The 23,816-nt window shown below is 40.9% G+C and overlaps 1 protein-coding gene across 1 annotated transcript in view; it reads right to left on the reverse strand.

Annotated features, from left to right (window-relative positions):
- The window catches only part of CNTNAP5 (contactin associated protein like 5), a 690,244-nt gene that overhangs the window by 402,126 nt on the left and 264,302 nt on the right, over positions 1–23,816 (reverse strand). Inside the window, exon 7 of the mRNA XM_029605214.1 lies at positions 1,665–1,929. Coding sequence (XP_029461074.1) covers positions 1,665–1,929 — 265 coding nt within the window. The remainder of the gene's footprint in view (positions 1–1,664; positions 1,930–23,816) is intronic.

A 23,816-nucleotide genomic window follows, 5' to 3' on the forward strand; every position in this document is an offset into this window, starting at 1 on the left:
GTTTTGCTTAGAACGTGGAGTGGTGCGATTCTGCTTCTTAAGTCTTTATTTGTGCCAGTACTTACAGAGAAATATAGGGGCCAGGTTCAGGGAGGGGAGAATGGCCGATGCACTCCATGACCAGCCTAGGGAACGTGAGCTACCCCACTGCTTATAACAGGGTCCACTTCACCATCTTCAGGACCCAGATTTCTGAACCCCCATCATTAGGGGTAGTTCTTTCCAACATTTTATGTGCCCGGTTGGAATGGAGGAGTCACCATGAAGGAAAAGCATCTTGGAGTCATTGTGGACAATGTATTAAAAAAAGAAAAGTGAATAGAATGCCAGGAATTATTCAGGAAGGAACAGAAAACAAAACTGGGGAAATAATAATAAGGCCTCTGCGTCAATCCATGAGTGTAACCGCACCTTGAATATTGTGTGCAGTTCTGGTTCTCTCATCTCAAAAAAAGGTACAGCAGAGCAAGCAAAGGTGCAGAGAAGGGCAACAAAACTTATTAAGGGATTAAACAAGTTAGGGCCCTTCAGCTTGCAGAAGATCCGACCGAGAGAAGAAATGATTATATTTATTTATTTATTTGTTTGTTTGAATAGTCTTATAATCCATTAAAATTCCAATAAAAATGATCACAGTGGAGTACAATAAAAACATTCAAAATTCAGTAAAACATAGACAGTGGTTCATAAAACCATGAGTGCGTGGAACATTAAATAGCGAATGGTTACTTACCATTTGAAATAGTGCTAGGATTAGCCCACACTCCATCAAATAACCGATAGAAAGATTTAAAACAAAATTGAGAAAGTCTTTTTTTCTGTCAACGCACAATTAAGTTATGGGATTTGTTGCCGGAGGATGTGATCAAAGCTAATAGCACAGCTTAGTTTAAAAGAGGTTTGGACGAGTTTCTGGAGGACAGTTCCAATAACGCTTATTAGCTCTACAGGCACAGGGACTATCATCTCCAACATCTGGAAATGAGCAACAGGGAGGTGATCTTCTGTGTCAAGTTAACAGGATGGATGGACTACTGTCGGAGACAGCATGCTGGGCTTGATGGTCTGATCCAGCATGCTATGTTCTTATATCTTATGTTTGAAATGCTTCATTTGGGGCAACTGATGATGCTTGAGATATCATGTACGGGACTGGAGTCTGATGCTTGTCTTGGATTCATCTACCTGTGCCAGCTTGGCTTGTGGATAGATAAGCAACACTCATAACTCCTGCTGGATGGCTCAGGGGAATAAGGAAGGAGCCATTCATGGTACTCAGTCAAAGGACTACTGCTGCAAGGCATGAGATACATGTCAGGAAATCGTTACAAAAAGGGCAGAACAATAGCTGAACAGCTTTGAAACTTCACCATCAATATGTCATCCATCCTTGGGGAAAATGGATATTCCTCATAGTATACAGGGTATTTTGCATTTCTTTTAAAGAACACAAGTTTCGTGATATGCCCCACTATCATTTTATGAGATTTTCCTTAGTTTAAAGAAGACTCTTTTTAAATTATATTGGATCATCTACATCCCATTGATGCCCTAAACCTCCATCACTGAACAAGATTGAATGTTCATATTGATGTCCTCTGAGCGGCAGAAGCCTTGTGAAATAAAAAAGGTCAAAGCTGAAAGGCTCTAATAAGGTACCATACCTGTACTGATCTCGACTGAACTCTCCGCCACTTTCTGAATGACAAGTAGTAATTTGCCAGCAAGAAGGTAGAGAAGCAGCATTCCCGAGTCTTCGGACAGTTCGGTGGAGAGCAACAAGCCATCCTTGTTCCAAGTTCGGAACTGTAAACTGACCGACAAGCCATCCATCTGGGGGATGCCCGGTAAGAGCAAATAACTGCTGCTAGAGCTGGTGAAGGTGATTGGAATGACTGGTGGCTCGGAGCAGGAGAATGTCACATTGCCCTGGGGGGAAAAGAAAAAAGGAAAAGAGCACACCATTAGCTCATCAACAAGTACTCGAACGGGAACGGCAAAACAGAGGCAAACGATCATGTGGCATAGACGCACAGCCTCAAAGTTCATGACTTAACCAGTTGGCACAGACACAACATGCACAAGTTAGTTTGGGGAGCTGGGGTGAGTCTTTAGTGAGATTTTCCAGAGTTTATTAGTTTGCTATAGGGGGACAGGTAGCAATTTATTCCCTTAAGTTTTGAATTGGCTTTAATATCAGTAAAGCCACTCGAGGAAAGGAAAACATAAGAGATGCTGGGGTTCATTTTCAGTTGCTGTGCGACTTGGTAGTTAGCCGGATAAACATATCTGGTTAATTAGCAGGGTATATTCAGCTCCGCCTGGAAACGCCTCCTGCCTGTCCCCGGAACAGCCCCAACTTATGCAGCAAAATGCAGCTAGAATTTAGCCGTATATGGTGAGGAATATCGATGGTAGCCATTTAGGTGGATAACGTTTCAGTTATCCATCTAAATGTTTTTTTTTAATATCGATTTTCCTATTTCCAAAACAGTTCAGCCACAGATACATTATAGGAAAAAAAAAATTGTTTTTGAAATTAGGGCCTAAGGAATTCAGGGTAATTGAAGATGCCCAACCAAAAAGAGATAGGATTGGGAATGGATAGCCAATGGCAATGAGCTTGCACTAGACACAGACAGAGAGGATAATTTTCTAAGTAGGTACATTCTGCTCGTACCAGATTGTACCCAGAATTTTCAATGTGAACTTATGTGCAGAGGTTTGCTTTGAAAACTCAAGGGTAATGGGCCTGGTACATGCACAGATTAACTCATTCAAAGTTACACCTCTTCTTCGGACAGGTAAACTTACAAGCATGCTTTATGTAATAAAAATGTAGGCATGTAAGTTTCCGCTCCCCCCACCCCAGGTTATGCACACACTTTTACGTGCACAGAGCTCCAGGCTATTTTATAACAGCCATTTGCACATAAATAGCTCTGAAAAATTCAGCCCTGCAGGGGTACGTTTCCTAAGAGTATACACTCATTTTCAAAGCCAAAGTACACGCATACTTTCATTTTGAACAGTAGCCTGGGAGAATGAGGGTAATGTTCAATCTTAGCTGCCAAACCCTAGACCGTTCCCCAAGCTTCACGAGACCCCCCCTCCTTTTGTTTTCCCTGCCTTCCAGGGTGCACGGCGACTCTAACCCTTGTCATGCTGAGGGGCTCTCTCCTGCACACAACTGCTCTCCTGGCTGCTTCTGCCGGCTCTTGGGCAAAGAGAAACAAGCTGCACAGGCCAGGACCTCAGGCCTTAGGAAAAGCGAGAGAACTAGTGCCTTGTTTTAGCTACTTAACAGTTAAATAAAATAAATACACATTTTTGCCTTCCCGCCCACTCCCCAGACACCACATTTTCATTCTGACTGATTTTCTTTTTTTCCTAGGGAAATAGTGGTCCCCCAGTGTTTCTTTGTCCCCCCCACCCCGCTATCATGAATCTAAGTCTGCTGTACCAGCACTGATCTGGACCGTACGTAGGCATTGCACCGAGACAGGTAAATCCTAGAAAAAGCATCAACAGTTGAAGAGCTGGACCTTCACCAGATTCCCATGCAAGGGCTCCACTGATACACGTAGAGTATTATTTATTATTTATTTATTTTAAGTTTTTCTATACCGGCATTCGCAATAAAATATTGCATCATGTCGGTTTACAATTAACAAGTACAATTAACAAGTAGATAGGTAACAAGAAGGCAATAAATAACATTGAACTTAGTAATAATAGAATAATGATAATAATAGTAGTAAAAAAAACATTAAACCAGAAGAGGCTAAGGAATGCAGTTACAATAAAACAAGGGAGTAATAACTTGGATCGTAGAAAAGAAGCAGGGGTGTAAATAGAAGAATATAAATGTCAGTCAGTATGCTTATAGCATTGATTAATAGCCCTTATAAGGTAGGGATATTATATACCAAGATTAAGGCAAAGTCAGAGTGAATGGTTGATGGTGGAATAGGTTCAGATTAGTTCAGCACGGACAGAATATACAGCACGGACAGATTAGTTCAGCACGGACAGAATATACAGCACGGACAGAAGAAGAGTAGATATTCTTCACGGCACCATGCAGAGGGTAATTTTAAAAGGCAGTTCCTCTTTTCTCGTGGAAATGACTGTTTATAAAATCGCCCGCACGGTGTACAGGTAAAAGGCCTGCGTGCGCCCATTTTGACCCGCGTTGGAAAAAAGCATTCTGGGGACGGGGAGGTGCTTTCATTGACAGGCAGACTTTTGGATTTTTTTTTAAGACATGCCCGTATGTTTTCAGGTCAAAACTACCCACCCCACGTGGTAGGTGTAATTGTGCTGGGGGTGATTTTCAAGCCAAGGTTACGAGGTCGCTTTGACAACTGGTATAACTTATGAGGGCTGTTACAAAATTACCCCCCATTAAAGGTCACACACAGATACACGTAACATGTGAATACAGCACAGAGAGCTGCAGCACAAATCTTCGTTAGAACACTGTGCTGACATCACGCTGCGACTTGCAAAGCATAAACCCAGCATGGACACCAGGCATGAGGGAAGGGGGGATGTAAAATGAGAGGCTTGGCCAAAAAGCTGTAGGATCAGTCAAGAAACAGGCAGGTTGCTATTTCTGTCTGGTGTGCGCTTTGGAGGCAGCCTCTCTCCTGATTGTCACTGCCAGTAGCTGTATCTCAGTTTTAAGCACTCATTTGACAAGGTCGGCTCAGTAAATTCTACTATGCAGCAATTTCCGAGAGTCATGTAGGGAAGTAAACTGTATGCCATTTAAACCTTTATTACTTGAAAATGACAAAAAAAGAAAAAAAAAAAAGAAAAGGTAGATTGGAGCTTAAACAAAACATTAGAGTATGTTTTCAGCACATACTCTCTAGAATCGGAAACCAGTTACAGCGAATATTCCATACCTTCAGAAGGGTTTGCAACAATAAATGCAATGAGGTGGCTTAAGGTGCACAGCAAAGCAACTGCTCCGGCTGTTTCAGCAGTCATAAGGAGAAAGTCCAAATTAAAACCCTCTGATTTGTGTTTTTTGGTATGGGGAGGACTCTACTAGAATAGGAACAACCTAGGCTGGCCACAGATGATCAAACTGGGGCATAAATTGCTACTATAATTACCCTGTAAGGTGTCTCAGATTGCTGGAAGGAGGGCAAGATTTGTTATGTATTCATTATATGAAGTGCTATTGGTTCTTTATTTATTATTTCAATTTCTTAGACACTCGCTTCCAAATGAAACGGTGCAACTTACGACTCAGACATACAATTACGATAATAATTTATGTGATTATATATCCTATATTTAACTGTAACCTGTATTAGGCAGCTGTTTTGTGACTTATCTTTTGGTATTTTGCGTTATTGTTGTTATCCACTTTTTACTGTATTTTCCCTGAAAAATCTATATACAAGCATAATATTAAATTAATTAAACTGTTGTAGGCACCTACAGGAGTCTGAAGGCCTGCAGAGAGCAGTAAGCAAGCTCCATTGAGTTCAGTGAAGGCACACAGTCAACCATGGTCTGCCAACAAACAACAACAATCTGCTAATTATTGTCAATATGACGATGCTGTGAGAAATTCAATTGTTTGCATGTTCTGAATAGTAGGGCCAAGAGCTATCAGTTCCAAGAAACTGCCTTCCGTCATTACTAATGTATTGATTCTGGCCCAGCATCCTGCAATCAGCTCCTCTGAAGGCAATAAGGCCACTATAGGTGCAGTGGCAACCTACACCAAACCAACAGATTGTTGTGGATTGTTAAAATGTATAGAACCCTAGGGCCAATCTACTAGATTCATTGCATTAATGCTATTGCAAGTGGCTAACACTAACAGTGCCATTAACACATGCAAACTAATACAGGTGTGTTAACAGCACTGCTAATGTGAATAAACTAACGTGTGATAGCATTAACATGAAATCTTTGCAAATGAGGTAATGAGATGCAAAAGTACATAAAATAATTCAGTATCTATTAGTGGAGCAAAAAGATATGCCCACAACTTGCTTTGCAGATGCATTAATGCACAAAACTTTAGCTACACATCATGAAGGTATAATTAAGTGTTTGCAACACATGGTAATGCACACCTCATTTGCATCTCATTAATATCATCGAATAATACGAATGATAAACACTACATTTATGGACATTATTGATCAATGGTAGCACACTATAGTAAATCTCTAAAAACACATACTAAACATGCCTAAAATTATGAGTTATTGACCCAGGCAAACTGGTTTGTCTGAAATTTACTCACATCTGCCTGGTTAAAAATGTAACAGATTAACAGGGCCCACACGTTGAATCCTCATCTTGGAGTATATTCTAGTAGAGAATTTGGGTAGGAGAGCCCCCAAAGTTGACTTTATGGGAATATTGGGGAGAAAAAATGTATGTGCATTACTAGTGAACTGCCATTAGATGGCATAAGGAATGGTTGTATACCCCTTTGTATGTTGTTGAATGAGAATATTCCAGATAAAGTAGAGGGAGCAATCAACCAAGGTTGACGAACCCGTGGACCCCCTCCTTTAGGAGTGGGCCCTGCAGGGGCTTTCCTTCCAAGGGAAAAGAATTATGCAGGAGACTCTATCAGGGTTTTCCCCAAAGGAAGAGGGACCCGAAGGAGTTTGGCCCCCATCTATAAGAGAAGAAGAAGAGGGAGTAGAGAATCCAGGGAATGTATCAGGAATGCTGTGGAAATCCATGAACACTGACAGGGAACACATGTGCTGTTGGCCCATGATGTGAGTAACGGTCTCATTCTGAAAGTAGAAGTTGATGTATATAGAGGAATTTTCAGTATCCTACTGATCTTGGGGCGGGATATAGTGAATTCAGGATTTGTGAGATATAATTAAAATGTGAGCAACATATTTCGAGTGGAGTACGAAGCATGAGAAATGTAGAGCTTTGGGAAAGATTTGAAGAATTCTTTGACGTTTGGTACAACTGGTTGATAATAGTGTCAGTGGTTGGTGAACTTGGCTGTGAAGCCTGTGAACTCTGATATATTATTCAGTAATTTTGTAGTACCTTCTAACATCTTCTAAATAGAAATACAGAAATGTGATGGCAGTAAAGTACTATACGGCCTATCTAGTCTGTCCATCCATACCAAGTAATTCAGCTTTAGAATCCCTATCACTCCCTCAGAGATCCTTTCTGTTTAATTATTTTATTTATTTATTTAAAAGATTTTGTATACCGTCGTTCGTAGTTACATCACAACGGTTCACAATATCGTATCTAAAACACAGCAATATCATATTTAAAACACAGCAATTTCAAACATCATAAACTAAAATGCAATCATAATAAATACTCTAAGAAACCAATAAAAATAATTAAAACCTACAGTTATGTGTTGGATACACAGGCTTGCTCAAAGAGCCATGTCTTTAGACCTTTCTTAAATCTCTTACAGTCACTTTCGAGACGTAGTGCCATTGGCAAACTGTTCCATGAAGTAGGGCCTGCTATTGAGATAACTCTATCTCTGACTAAATCCAGATGCGCAGTATTTAGTGATGGGACTGAGAGGAGTCCTTTATTTGCAGATCTTAGGGAGCGGTGTGGGGTGTGCATGCAAATAGAGAAGTTTAACCAGTCTGTTTTATGGCCCTAGATTGATTTGTGAATAATGCAGCATATTTTATAAAGGATCCTCTGTGTAACAGGAAGCCAGTGTAATTGAATCAGAATGGGAGTAATATGTTCACATTTACTACAATTTGTGAGAACCAGTGCTGCTGAATTTTGTAATACCTGAAGGGGTCAAAGTGTTGTCTGTGGAAGTCCTAACAAAAGAGAATTACAATAATCGAGAGATGAGAATATCAAAGCCTGTAAAATAGTCCGGAAATCGTTATGATCTAATAGAGGTTTAAGGCGTCTGAGAACTAAACATTTATAATAGCATTCTCTTATTTTCAAAGAAATATGTTTTTTAAAATTTAATTCGCAGTCAATTGTTTATGCCATGCTAAAGAGGGGGGTGACCGGTAAGGTACGGCAGATGCTACCATAAGCTTGCTGGGCAGACTGGATGGACCGTTTGGTCCTTTTCTGCCATCATTTTCTATGTTTCTATTGAATTCGGATACTGTCCTTGTCTTCGCCACCTCCTCTGGGATGCTGTTCCATGCATCCACTATCCTTTCTGCAAAGAATTTTTTTTTTTTTAGATTATTCCTATGCTGGTTATCCCAGAAATAAAAGTTCAATTGTTTAAATATAACTTGGTGTGAAATGTCATTGGGATGTAAAGTTGCTACCAGCAACCATCAGCGAGACAGTAAAGGACAGGATTCACAGAGAAGAGTTCAGCGTGGATTGCTTCCCAGTTACAGCACAACAGAAGAATTTGCACCCCTTCTGCCTCTAGCCCAGGTCCACTACCCCATCTGCCTGACCCACTTTGTTGAACCCTAAAACTGAGAGATCGGAACTTGGCTTTCATAGTTGCTAAACGGTCTCAACATTTTGTGTAACCACCTGGTATTCCTGAAGGCAAGGAGAGGGCATACGTGGATTTGATTTTCAAATCTATGCATGGTGTTTTGCATAAAAATTATACCACATTAAAAAAAAAACAGGTGCAAAATTCATGGGTGGTTCTGACCTGCAGACTTTTTAGTTTTCACAAGGGAAATAATCCATGTAGTTTTCTTCTACAAATTAGCTACAAGGTCTAAGGATTAAAAGTAGCCATGGATTTTGCAGCCATGTTAATTGTCAGAAAATGGCTCCCAATAACCAGAGCAAAGCAAGCATGTGTTCTACGTCAGAATGAGGGAAACGTGTTTGGTGGCACTTGAAGATTTTCCTTTCCTCTGCATGCAATGCTAGCAGACATGGGAAGATAACCATGGAAGATGGTATTCAACATAGGCCTTCCTGAGAAAGAAAGCTTAAATCTCTTTAGCATAATGGATGTGCTATGATTAGTGCTAGGGTGAACTAGAGAGAGGAGAGATAAGATAGGGAACTCAGCCCCTTAGTCCTGACCACAGCAATAGGGAAGCTGAGATTCAAAGCTACTTAGCCAGATAAGTAGTGATTCATCCAGCAGTGGCAGAAACTCATTATCCAGCTATGTTTAGCATTCGCCACTTAGCCGGATAAGTACTTATCTGGTTATACGGTTAGCTGGATATCATGTGAGCAGGCAATGGGCAGATCAAGAGGTGCTACTTAAATGGTTAATGTAGCTGATAAGTGCTAATATTCGGACTTATTTGGTTAAGAGAGTTGTGGGGCAGCCTGATTAAACCTGATTAAATTACATAGAAACCTGGAAGGAGTGGAAGGACTGAGCCCCACTTGCAGACCTGCCTCACTTTTATCTTATTTAGGAGGGGTGAGGGGCACACGACCTGACAAGGCTCAAATGTCCTTAGCTCTTAATGACTCTAAAACTGAAATTCTGATCATAAGCAATTAGAGATGTGAATCGGAACCGGAATCGGTTCTGATTCCGGTTCCGATTCACATCGTGTTTTGTTTTTCGTCCGGCCCGATCGCGGTTTTGTTTATCGGCTGCGCCCGAGCCGATAAACAAAAAACCCACCCTGACCCTTTAAAACTAATCCCTTAGCTTCCCCCACCTTCCAGACCCCCCCAAAACCTTTTTACAGGTACCTGGTGGTCCAGTGGGGGTCCCAGGAGTGATCTCCCACTCTCGGGCCGTCGGCTGCCACTAATCAAAATGGCGCCGATGGCCTTTGCCCTTACCATGTGACAGGGTATCCGTGCCATTGGCCGGCCCCTGACACATAGTAGGAGCACTGGATGGCCCACGCCATTTTTAAAGATGGCACCGGCCATCCAGTGCTCCCTCCATGTGACAGGGGCCGGCCAATGGCACAGATACCCTGTCACATGGTAAGGGCAAAGGGCCATCGGCGCCATTTTGATTAGTGGCAGCCGACGGCCCGGGAGCGGGAGATCGCTCCCGGGACACCCACTGGACCACCAGGTACCTATAAAAAGTTTTTTGGGGGGTCGGGAGGGTGGGGGAAGCTAAGGGATTAGTTTTAAAGGGTTGGGGTGGGTTTAGGGGTTATTTTTGTGTGCTGTTTTTCCCGCCCTCCCCCAAAACAATAAGAGAACCCCCACGAACAATTTCGTGGGGTTTTCCTATCGTTTTGGGGGAGCTCCTGATTTCTGACAAATTTGAAAATATCGTACAATATTTTCAATCGTTCGAAGCCCAATTCACATCTCTATAAGCAATAAAATCACAGAAAAAAATCAAATTCACTATCTCTTCATGCCTTCCTTCTTGTTGAATCAACTATGAAGCCAGGGATTTAGGCTGTATTCTAGACAGCGAGCTCAATCTTAGTGCTTTCATAAGAGCCATAGTCAAAGATGGCTTCTATAAACTTCAAATATTGAAGAAAATGAAACCCCTTCTTCATATGAATGATTTTCGGATGGTACTGCAGGCCTTAATATTGTCAAAACTTAACTATTGTAATGCGCTCCCTCTAGGATTGCCATCAATAGCCATCCAGCCATTATAACTTCTGCAAAATGCAGCGGCACGCTTCTTACCAACTCAAGGAAGTTCGACCACATTACCCCTGTACTGGTGGAGTTACATTGGTTACCAATTCATGCCTGAATTCATTATAAGTGTTTGTCATTAATTCAGAAAACTGTTTATGGAGAAAACACTGATTGGTTAAATGCATCCTTACAAATACACACGCCTGGTCGTAATCTAAGATCTTCAGGCAAGGCATTTCTTTCCATACCCTCTCCAAAATCTGCCCATTTGAACTCAGTTAGAGAAAGAGCTCTTTCACTGGCTGGTCCAAAACTTTGGAACTCACTTCCGCTAGATATCCGACAAGAAAAAATGTTAAAAACATGGTTATTTGAGCAGTCCTATTCCTCAACTGGTGAATCCTCTGATTTGCTGACTCTCCCATTATTTATTTGGTTTTAGTTTTGATAAGAAAGTTAGTATTTTTAGTTACTGGCCTTATGCCAGTTTTATGAAAACATGTTTGTCTTTTATTATTTTGTAATCTAGTTTAATCAGTTAATTTCATATTTAATTCAGATTTTTACTGGGCTTCTTATTCTATTTTATTTTTTAAGTTCTTTTACATTTTATAAGATTTAAATATAATGCTAGTTTTTAATTTTAATTTTATATAGTTAAATTTTATTATTGTATTGGACTAGGATTAAGACCTGGTCCCATTATATTGTGAACCGACATGAAGTGATAAACAAATGTTCGGTATATAAAAATGTTAAATAAATAAATAAATAAATAAATAAATAAATAAATAAAATAAAAATGTTACATTTCAAGGAGGGAAGGGTGAGAATTGCCTGCAGGCCCCTTTGACTTTTTTTTTGTATTTTGACAGTGCTACTAACTGGATATATTTGAAGATATCTGTTTATTACTGTAGCTAGTTATCTGGCCACACAAAGCCAGATAATTAAAAAATCTAACCGGTTTTATTCAGACATAACTGGATAACTTTGGTTGAGTAAATTCAGCAGGACATTTATTCTGCTGGATATCCAGGACGTTATCTGGCTAATTTTAGCTGGATAACTTGTTCACTCAATGGCTTACTGAATTCTGGTTTTGTAGTGTCCCTTACTGGCATCAGATGCCTACCTGTAGGATCACTTCCCCTTGTTAAAAAGAAGTGTAAGGCTTTAGTAACCAAATCAGTTCTGGGAAAACTTGTCAGGATATGAAACCATTTGTTGGACCAATGTAAGAATTATCCATGGATATGCATGAGTTCAGGGACGTTTGAGATCTTGAAAGCTCATTTATGTACAACATCCATGGATAATTCTTATGATAGTCCACTGGAAGGTATCATGATCTGTGAAGAATCCCATTTTTTTAATTTGCATTTTCCAAAAGTTTACAAGTCACAACTTCATACAGGGAAAACCTGGATAGAGGCACTGAGTGCCACATGTATGATTGTCTACCTGTTAGTGAGAGACTGTATGTTTGAAAAGAGCTCCTGGCTCTCAGAGAACAAGTCCAATCTCTGAGGCCATAGTGGCAGACCTAGAAGACTTGAGGAAGACTGAGAAGTTTACAGAGGAGTCTTCCAATGATATAGCAGAGCAGTCTTAACTCTAGTCTAGTAGCCTTTTGTTTTTACATTGGAGAAGCAAGGCTACCTGGCAGGAGACCATCACTTTGGTGTGACAGGAAGTGATCCTGTAACTAGGACCTGACATGATCTCCAGGTGATGCCTTTATCCTCTCGCACTGAGGATGTCTCCAGGGATCTGTGACTAGAGGGAAGCTTAGGAAAGCCGTTGTAGTGGGTGATTAGGTCATTAGGAAGGTAAATATCTGGGAGGCTGGTGGGCGTGAGGATCACTTGGTAACTTGCCTGTCTGGTACAAAGGTAGCAGACCTCAAGTACCACCTAAATAAGATTTTAGAGCGTTCTGGAATGGAGCTGGCTATCTTGATACATATGGGTACCAATGATATAGGAAGGTACTGAAGGGAGGTTCACCCAACTTGCGTCTACCAGTTGATTTGTCTTTTCAAAATATTCTCTGAAATGAGATGAAATTTTGGTGACATCTGAGCCCATGTCAACAAAGCATGTGGTCTCAACTGAGCCTATCAGAATATCTAATATTGGGCTCTTTCCAAATGCCTTCTTCTTCTTTTCCTCAAGCACTACGTCTTCATCAATACGTCCTGATTGTAGCCAAACTGTGGCGGTGGTAGGCATGTCTTCCTTTGGTGCACCCAGTTCTTTCTGCTGCGGCCAAATCATTTCCTTAACTGTGTCAGGGAGCCTGCTTCGAGTCTCATACACTGGCTCGCTCCCCCTTCTGGAATTTACTTTCCTCTCACTCTCGCAATCCCGTGCAATATGTCTGGGTTCCTGGCAGCGGTAACAGAGAATGTCCCCTCATTCATTTCTAGAAGCTGGGTTTCTCCTCTGGGTACATCTCAGTTGCTGACCATACTACTCATGGTACCTTCTGGGTGAGTACCCTTCACTGTGCTCATACTCTGGGCTCTTACTGTAGTCCATACATACTGCTCTGGTAGCTTGCATTGGACGATATTGACTCTATTGTTGCTGCTGCTGCTCTAGTCTCTCCTGTCTCTGGAGGATTTCATCCTGTCTCTGACAAGATATTAATATCATTCTGCTTAAGTTTTGCATGTCAGGAGACATCTCAGTTTCAGCAGTTGTTGCCCGAACTGCCACTTCATTCCTGCCCCTAACTAGGAGCCGAGGAGTACTCTTCTCAACCTGATATGTGGCTTCATCTTGTTCAGACCAGACTATGGCCAGCTGCATCAGCTCAGTAAAAGTTTTCTCTGGATGCTCAAATAAGCTCTTTCTTATCTCACGTCATAGGCTACTGTCGCTGAGGCCAATAACAAATCTTTCCTTTAACATTTTCTGTGGAACAGATAGGAAAGTTGGGTCTCTAGCCAAAGCTCTGTTTAACCTTTCCTGCAGGCTATAGGCATAGGTCCTCATGTCTTCCCCGGATGCTTGTCTTTGATCATGGAATTCCTGCAATCTAGTGCTCAATAGCATTTTGCCCCCAAATACTAGTTGCAGTTGTTGGAACATCTCTCAATATTCTTGGGCTGAGGTGTAGCATATTTCACTGTATCCTTTGCCTGTCCATACAAGTGGTCTTTCACTATTTCCAGTTGGTCCATGTCTGGAATGTGTAAAACCTGCAAGGCCACTTGAGTTTGTTCTATGCAGTCTCCCTGCTTCTTTGGCATTTCTGTGAAATCTGGAATGTTCTTTTTCTTTCTGATGTACATAGCGGTCATCCGTGGCACTTCCACAGCTCCTTCAGCAACTGCTCCCCATCTGCCTTCTTGATTCCAGTGAATAGTCTATTCTTGTCTGTGGATCCTCTCCTCCTGCTCCTCCAATTTAGCTTGCATATCTTCACTTATCTTGACTTCTTAAATTCTCTTCTTACTGTACAAGAGGCTTAGTATTCTCCCACCAAAAAATAAATCATGGGGTAGGCAGGAAAATAGATGAACAACCAGCAAGTAACACCCTAAATTAACTTCACTGTTTGGTACCTGCTACTGTAAGCAAAAAGTACTAGAAAACTTTTAAACAGATTAATTCTGTGAATGTAACGCCAAATCTCTCTACCCCACTACCTTTGGGCAAGTACAGTCCTGCTATGGTGGCTAATGTGGCTACTAAGATATGGGGTTTCTGTTGTTACTCTGGGAGCCACTAGGTCCACAAGAGATGGTCTATGAGAGGAAACGTTTGCTCTCATTCCTGTTGGGTCTTCCAATTACAGGAAACAAGGGACTGAAACTAACCCAACCAGTCGCCCAGAGGTAGAGAAGGAAGACAGAATCTTTGAAAGTATAATGCTCAGAAAAACTGAATGAAAACTTATGTTCTTAAAACAGTTTATTTAACAGATTTGTTTACCAAGAAAATAATGTAAACCAGTAGTTCCAGTTCTCATGAATTTACAAAATAAACATTTAAGACATAAAGTACAATTTTCAATAGTAAACAGTATTTTAAAACTTTTTATTTTTGTTCTCTATCACCTTTCCTCTTAGCATTCTTTATTCCCTGTCTGGTACCAGTACCTGCTAATAGGGAATTCTCATCAGGTAAGTATAATTGAGATATGTGTTAACTCAATACCTTATTCTGTCCTTGGTATATATAAATATATAGATTATATATATATGTAACTCTAGCCAATGTTAATTATAAAAGAAAATGATCTTTTCCAAACTTTTTCCTCAGGTGTTCAGGCTGATCCTCAGGTGTGATATAACAAAGAAGGTAAATATGTTTGTCACCATAGTCCTCTCTCCCACAGGTAGACACATACCCAGTGAGAAGAAAGAAAGCAAGCCACACCCCAGCAATGCTTTCTCACAGTCTCACAACTCAGGTCAGTAAAAAAAATGGCTTTACCCTCTTATTGTATTTTTAACCCCTGGTTGCACATACATTTAACATGACTCACAGAAATTCCCAGCAAAGAGATTGATATTTACAGTTCAATCAAATCTCAAACTCATGGTGCACCAAAAGTGTTAAATCTTTTAGTGCAAATTAAGTCATCCACATCAGAAGATTTGCTTATTCTTACATAATCTGAGATTCCGCTCCTGCAATCGTCCTACTAGAACCGCACTCTCAGGAACCCTCCACACCCCTTCCCTTAAATGTGCTCACCACACCTCCACCAGAGAAAGAGCCCTATGCATTGCCGGCCCCTCCCTCTGGAACACTGCGCCACTTCAGCTCCGACTAGAACCAGGCATTGGGAAATTCAAAACAGGGGTTAAAACATGGCTCTTTAAAATGGCCTACCCTGATCTGGATCCCACGTAGTCCCCCTGCTCCCTCTACTCCTTCAGAGAAAGAGCCCTCGTCATCAACGTACTCATAGCCTTCTCCTTTATTCCTTTTAATTATCCTCTGTTTTGTCTCCCATTTGCTGCACCTCCTTATATACCCCTTATTTCCCCTTTACCCCCTTCCCCTGTCCCCAAACCCTTCTTTTTCCCTATAGCAACCATTTACCCCTTTTTATTTACCCCCTCCGCTTTCCTTTAACCCTTACTTTTCCCTATAGCAACCCTGTTAGTCTATACATAGTTGCCTTTCTGAACGCATAATTTGTAATGTCATATATAGTGTCTCCTGTATGTACTAGTTAAAGATAATGTATATAATACTTTTTGGAGTGTATAATTTATATAAGGTTATCCACAGTGGATAAGCTTACACATTGTCTCTTACTGAGTGTATAATTTGCAATGCTACTTATTATGTTTCCTCTGTTGTTTTCCATCAGGTACTGTTCCTTTTCTCTTCTTCCTGTTTTTCCCTCTCTTCTATCTGCTCCCTCTTCCCCCCACCCTGTTTTTTTGTAATTTCCTCCTTCAGTTATATTGAAAACCGGCATGATGTACCCATGAATGTCCATATATAAAAACGAATAAATAAAATAAAGAAATAAATGTCACTAATAGTGGACTGTTGTAACCCATGATACTCACAGCCAAGTGAACTGTTTCAACCCTCAATGAGGAAAGAATTCAATTGCTCCCAAGGACTTACATTTGCTCCAAAGGGAGATGGACCCTCTAATCCTGCATGCTGGTGAGAGACATCTTGCAGGTTCCCAAGCTCGCCAAAGACTGACTCTCTAAAAGATGGAGCATGCTCAGATGAAACATTAGCAACTCCACATTGGGATGCTAAAACAACAATTTAATTAGTAACCATCAGTTCCACTATTGAAATGTATCTGAGCCACACTGATTCATGTATATTATAAAGTATCAGACCTCTCACTCCAACTGCATATCTCTCACCTACAGCTTTAGATTCTTGCCCTTATTCCTATAGCCTGGGAGAAATTTGGAGTACCACCTACTGTAAAGTAATTCTGTTTTATTGTCTTTTGATAGCCATCCTTTCTCTTAAGGTAATAATCAAGATAGAGATAGAGAGGCTATGATTTCAGATAAGGACCGAAAGGCCAATGTAATCTGCCCATTTTCATGCCTGGTGCAACAACATAGGACTCAGTTCATTACTGGATTTCCTTTCACATTTTCACAACTACAGATCTATTATTACAGAATTCCTAGAATTCTGTTACTGTTCTGTTCTTGATATATCAACATTGAGAAGCCAAAGTTTATTCAGCATTCTCATGCTGACACTGAAATAACACACTAGAGACCACTAAAGTGTTGCTGATTTCTGCAGGCACCTACAGGGAACCTATTACTTTAGAGATGGTTGTCCACATATTGGCCATATATTTCAAAAGAAACCTGCAACAGTCTGCACAGTAAATGGATGTGATTTTGAAATAGCAGGAATGGCAGCAGTCTGTAAACTCACTGCAGGGGAGGCATAAAAAGTGAATGAATCAAGCCATCAAATAAGAAAGAGAAAGATTTAGGGCATATAACATATGGAAATATACATTATTTAGTTCTATAAACAAAAACATAGTAGCAGATTGAAACCCTTTGAAGCTACTATGAGTTACTTCCTCATGGGGGTTCCAGAGATCTGAGACAAAATCTGAGATTAATACTTTCAGTAGAATTAGAACCCCAGTCAAAATGGCTTATCGGGTATCATTCTGCATGACCACGACCTTTCAGAGTTGCTTAGGCTAAAAATGGAAAGTGAGGCTTCCACCATTTTATAAACTAATATCTTAGCTGGTTTTCCAGAACAATCGTTACTTGCACTGAATATATACTACTAACGATGCATGGTAGAGTTCATTGCTAGCATGTTAAACTCTGTCCAACATGATCTTCCTTATTCAGTTCCCTAAAGTATATGGCGTTCAATATTTTAGCAGCATGATGCTATACTATTCCAGGTAAGTCAGGGCTTCTTGTACAGAGCTGAAGTCATGGCTGGGGTGGATAAGAAAAAAGCCTTTCCTAGTCCTTCTTTAAAAAAAAAAAAAAAAAGTTGTCTTTTTTTTTAATGAATTGTTAGCATATTGTTCCATAAAATGTAAGAATGTGTGATATTGTGAAACATAATCCCTGTGCGAGACTGAGGAGGATTACATGCTTGGTCAATCAGACGTTGCAGGCGTGTTTCTTTCATCCGACAGCCAATTTACTGTACAACACAAAAGATAAGACTTTTGTAGAGCGGGAAGCATTGTTCTCTTAACGTTAGATTAGCTTTGAGTTAGATACAAACCAAATCTGCTATTAAACTGGCAAAGCATCTCAAAAAAATGATTATAGTTCGGCAAAGAAAGGCGGGAACATATTAAGAGATGTTGACATTAAAGTAAGGCAGAGATTAAGTTAAAGTATAATTCTGCTCAGAAAGAAGGAGCGAATTATTGAAAGTTCACGTGGCACGGAAGAAGCACGAGACACGTGTTGATAGTGACACGAGGCTACATGACCAGTTTGTCCCTGTGCCAGCTGCTGCAGAATCAGCCTAGGGCTTTTACAGCTTGTACCGCAGGAATACGGTATTCAACCAAGATCTTTTTTTTTCTTTTAATTCAACTCTATCCAGCTACAGAATTAAATTCCATTTAATATTAATAATACCATCAAACCACAGAGCCACATCTCGCTAAAATTATAATATAATTCCAAAAAAGAGAGGGCAATATATATATATATCAACACAATCAAAAGGATTAAAAAAAAAATCTAATTATATAAGAGGAAAGCGGTATCAGAAAGACTAATACGCTGTAAACGATATAATCCACTGTCTCTCACCCACAAAGGGCCCCAAAAAGTATCAGATCTAAACACCGTCAATTCAAATCATCTACCGCAGACCTCATTTAATATATAAAAAAAAATATTTTGCTGCTTTATTCAAAATTATTTTAATCACATTTTCTCTAAAAAAAAAATCTTAGAACAACCAACTAAGGGGGTTATTTTATAAACCCTTATCGCATGCGATATGATGCAAATTAGGGGGAGGGGAGGAGTCGGGGCGGGGAGGGCCAGTATCGTCGGCAGTAGCTCGTCGAATAGCACCACCTTTCATGGTGGCGCTACTCGGTGTGAAAGCCGGCAACCGGCGCACCCCAGCGGTGCGAGGGCTGCGGGCTTTCGCAAGCCCGCCCCCCCCCCCCCCGGTTTTCGCAGGATTCATCATTCTGCGTTGAATGATGAATCCTGGCCTAAGGCACCAATACGTTTCTAAAAGTCACTAGCTTGAAAAACCGTTCTTCAAACAAATACTAAAAAGACACCACATGGCCCATGTTTTGGCAAAGCCTTCTTCAGGGGATCATCGTTGTCGTCATCGTTATAACAGATACATGTGAAATTGGTGGTCATAATTACTAATAATCATATCTGCTTTGCATGTTTATGGTTGGAACAGATTAACTAATGCATGCAGGAGCTACAGTGTCTATAGCCAGCATGTTCTACTGCATTGCATTACCAGGGCAAGATGTGATTCAGTATATGGTTTTGTTTTGATATTTATGCAGTTGGTCATTTATGTATTTATTTAAAATATTTATATACCGTTTTACCAATACAAGATTGACCAAAGCGGTTTACAACAGCAGTAACATAAAAATTCAAATAAAATAAAAAAATAATAAAACAAAGTTAGAATAAAAATACAATCAACTTCATGATCAATATGAAAACCTTCCATGGCTGGTCATCAGAGCCCTGAGGGCAGGAACTTATTTTTATTTCAAGAAGTCGGCAATATTTACATACATATGAGGTGGCTCAGCTTGTCATTCTAATGGCCTCCATCCTTCATGGGCTCTCTCACTTAGTTTTTTGTTTTTTAAAACCATTGCAGCCTTTTTTTTTTTTTTTAAATTTCAACACGGTTATTGTTTATCAGAACAGGTTGTAATTTATAAAACAGCATCTCTGGAAAAAGAAAAACCCTTCTATATTTTTATGCAGCATTGGAATCGTGGGAGCTTGACTTTTAATATTATCGCAGGCATGAAATTCCTGCAGCGGCAGCCCTGCAGATCTGCGTGCACATGACTGCAGCTCCACTGCTGCAACGGTATCGACAGCCTAGTTCTGACCAATGCACCTGCCCCCCAACGCTTTTCACTCCAGCCCTCCTACATTTTAGGCTACACGGTGACCCCATCACCTGTAGATGCTGCTGGCAGAACCACGGGGGTAGCTGGAGCACATATGGAGGTGAGGGGGAAATCATCATCCGTCTCCTACACACTTCTGCAGGAACGTTGCTTCTATCTCTTGTAGCGCTGTTGGAGTCAATTACATGCAACAAAGGGCAGGTTGCATTTTTAAACAGAATACAACATCATTACCTTCTAAGATCAGTGATCACGTGGTGTATTTACAGTAACATTCTTATCCAAATGGTGGTGCCTTGGGCCATTCTGGATACAGAGAGCTTATAGGCAATAATCTGTCATTTTCCATTGAAGGGCAGAATATTGTATTTTGGACTATATAAAAATGTGAACACAACAGATTTTTTTTTTTTTGTTACATAAACAATATAAACAGCTCATTTTAATGAAGTGACAAATGTCTCCTCCGTTGGTTGTTTCATGGCAGCCACGTTATTTTATTATTAGCACAGACCTTTTCTCAAAGTGGACAGCATTGCTGAGCACAATTAAGGAAAGCCGTATGGTAAAATAGTAAAAATTGCACATTGGACATTTTCCCCGTCTCATTTTCCTCTCCTCTGTCTGCCACGTCTACGGGACTGTCAGAGGGTCACCCTGCCCAGATGGCAAGAGGCAAGCAAGTGAATAGTGAGCCGCACAGCATGTGTTATGCACAGTTTTGATTAGCGCCCAGTGTACTTTAATTATGCATACAAAATGGTTGAACGAGCCCGAATTTGCAACCTGTGAGCGGCAGTGCCAAGCAGCAAGGATTGAACCGTAGCTACTGACCACTGGTGTGGGGGTTTTTTTTTTTGTTAACTGTCATAATTCAAAAATTTAAAGAAAAAAAAATAAACAAGCTCAAATAATTCTTCCATTTATTGGTGAAAGGAGACTGCGGAATGTTAGGGCTGGGATTTTAGGGTTTGGATTTTAGATTTAATCATTTTGCTTTTCTAAATCTGAGCTCAAGGTGACAGCTACACAAATTCAAGTGTAGCTGGTATAAACCCAGGAGCCAAGGATTTTATAATCTAAGGGGTCTATTTATTAAGCCCCTATGGGGAAATACTGGGTAGAGAAAGCATGCCTGAAGACTTAATTTTCAAATCTTTGCACCCATAGGGGTAGATTTTCAACCCCCGAAAACCTACCCCTGCGCACGCAAAACCCGGGACGAGCGTATGTCCCGGGGCTTCGAAAAAGGGGCGTGCCGGGGGCATGGCGGCAGTTCGGGGGCAGCGCATGCATGTTATAAAATCGGGTGTACATTTGTGTGCGCCGGGTGGCATGCACAAACGTACACCGCACGCGTAACTTTTAAAATCGGCCCCATATTGTGTACACAGCCCTAATTTTCAAAGTAAACTCTTCAGTGAGTTTCCTTAAGAAAATTCATTTGCGGAGGGTTTCATTATTTGTTTCCCTTTGCATTAAAGGAGCAAGCTGCAAAATACATCAATGCCACATTAACTGCACAGTAAGTGAGAAGACAGGAGTTTAACATGTGTTAATGCTAATAAAATGGGAGGACATTCCCAGCTATTTTGGAGACTGTATGCCATGGGTTTTTGGTGGGAAGGGGTGGGTACCAGCCCAGTGTTATCTGTGTCTCAGCACCTACAGGCAGCGGTAAAACACTGGCGTTTGTGATTCCAGGGGTTCAGGCCCTGCTGGAGTGAGTCGTATGTCAGGCACAAGCCCTGGTAGTGCTGACGACCAAAGAATTGGCCCAGCAGGCAGAATAGGAGCAACGGAATGCAGGATAACATAATGAAGGAGGAAAAGGTATCAGCTCATTTTTATTGTTTTTATATGTTTTTATTATAGATCAATTTTATGTCTGACCATTTTTATTTGGTTTTGATATGTTTTATGTGGTGTATTATGATATTATGGATGTAAGCATTGAAAGTGCTTAGAAATTCTGATTTGGAAAAGGAATCTAACTGGAATCCAAGATGGCCGCAACGGCACTCGTAGCATGAGCGTTTAGTTTTGATATGTTTTATGTGGTGTATTATGATATTATGGATGTAACCATTGAAAGTGCTTAGAAATTCTGATTTGGAAAAGGAATCTAACTGGAATCCAAGATGGCCGCAACGGCATGAGCGTTCTTCCCTTTAGCTTACCTCTTCAATTGTTATGTCTCACACAGGCCGTAAACACAGGGTGAAGGAGAGGACTGGCCCTGCAGTCACTTTGGAGCCATCGTTCAGCAGTCCAGTGGATGCCCATGTTGTGGAAATCGAGACATGTTTTTAAAGTCATTTACATCTAATCAGTGGACAATTCCAGAGAATATACATTGTATTTGAGTACATACTTTAGATCAGGGGTGGGCAAGTCCGGTCCTCGAGGGCCGCAAACCAGTCGGGTTTTCAGGATACCCCTAATGAATATGCATGAAATAGATTTGCATACAACTGAGGCAGTGTGTATGCAGGTCTCTCTCATGCATATTCATTAAGGATATCCTGAAAACCCGACTGTTTGCGGCCCTCGAGGACCGGAATTGCCCACCCCTGCTCTAGATGTTATTCAACCTAAAGAGCCCCTGATGCAGCCATAAAGTGAAACTTTGGCCAGAGTCGGGCGTGTCACAACCCATTTGAATAAATTCTTTTCCAAGGCATCGGTCTTGTTTTTGTTTTCTTCACACCCGTGGCTTTCTTAGACCGATTACCGTCTTGGTTTGTGGGTCCCTCCCTATTTCAGGTCATTGTTTTTGGGAACTCAAGTTTCTGAGTCAGGAAGATTTCCATCTGCTTCGACACCGGCTGTAGATGCCCTGGTCACTGCAGGACAACTTATGCCAGCAAGGCCCGCCTCGGATTGCCCTGGACTCAAACTGGGAAGCAACTGAAGGTCTTAATGCCTCGATTTCATTGCAGATAAACTCTATTTTATCTAAAACTAATGCAAATGAAAACTGGATACAAGAACTAGAGAGTTTCAATACTACTTTCTTACAACAGATGGATGAGATAAAAAAAAAAAGAAACTGGATATTTTAAAAATCTGCAAGAACTTTCTATTAGAGAAAATCAGGTAATACATAATAAATTGGAGAATCTTGAGATCTATGTGTGGGGTAAGAATCTATCCTTTATAAATTTCCCTAAAAATGCCTCTCATTTCTGCTAAAGATATGTTTAAAAGGTATCTAGTTGAGGTTCTTAAAGTCTTGGAACAAGTGGTTCCTCCACTATCCAAGTCATTTTATTTACCCCCATTTAAGAAGGGAGTGGAGGTTCCTACTGAAAATCAAGTCATGGAACTGTCGGGAACATCTAGGCTGGACATTTCTAAAGTGCTGGAGACCTCGGAGATGGATTTGGTTGAACATGCAACAATGATTGTGACTCTGGTTTTGGAACCAGATCGCGATTGGATTCTCAGGTTGTTCTTTAGGCATCATTCTGTTACTTTTCTTAACTTGAATGTTAGGGTCTTTCCAGATGTTTCAAGTCAGACTCAAAAAAAGAAAAAAACCAATTCTTGATCCTTAGACCCAGAGTACTCCAGGTTGGGGCTTCCTTTTCTTTAAAATTTTCCTGCAAGTGTTACATTAAGTATAAGGGTCTTTCCTATACTTTCTTTGTGCCTTCTCAATTATCTATGTTTCTGAGTGACAAGGTGGTCCAAAATGCCTCTGCTGAATCTTCCATCTCTTCTTGATTCCACAATGATCAAAGTTGAGACCTTTGGGGCAGATTTTAAAAGCCTACGCACGTAAATCCAGGTGGATTTACGCGCATGGGGGGGGGGGGGGGTTATGCGCGCCAGGCCTATTTTCAAAAGGCCCAGCGGCACGCGTAAAGCCCCAGGATGCGAGTAAGTCACGGGGCTTGAAAAAATGGGTGGTCTGGGGGCATGACCTGGGCAGGGCGGTCCGGAGGTGGGACGTGGGCGTGGACAGAGGCCTCTCCACTGCTGCCGGGCCTGGGGATCGCGCGCCGGCACTCGGCCGGCGGGTGCAAGTTATGCCTATCTCTGGCCACGCCTTGCATATTAATTAATGTCAATCTATGTTTGCATAATACAAAAAAAAGTAGTTTTACAAATTTGCTTTGAGAGCATATAATTAAGTTTGTTCTTTTATAAATGGATGGGGATCTCGAGTATTGATGTCG

The sequence above is a fragment of the Rhinatrema bivittatum genome, chromosome 6 (genome assembly GCF_901001135.1).
Source record: "Rhinatrema bivittatum chromosome 6, aRhiBiv1.1, whole genome shotgun sequence".
Classification (NCBI taxonomy): Eukaryota; Metazoa; Chordata; class Amphibia; order Gymnophiona; family Rhinatrematidae; genus Rhinatrema; species Rhinatrema bivittatum.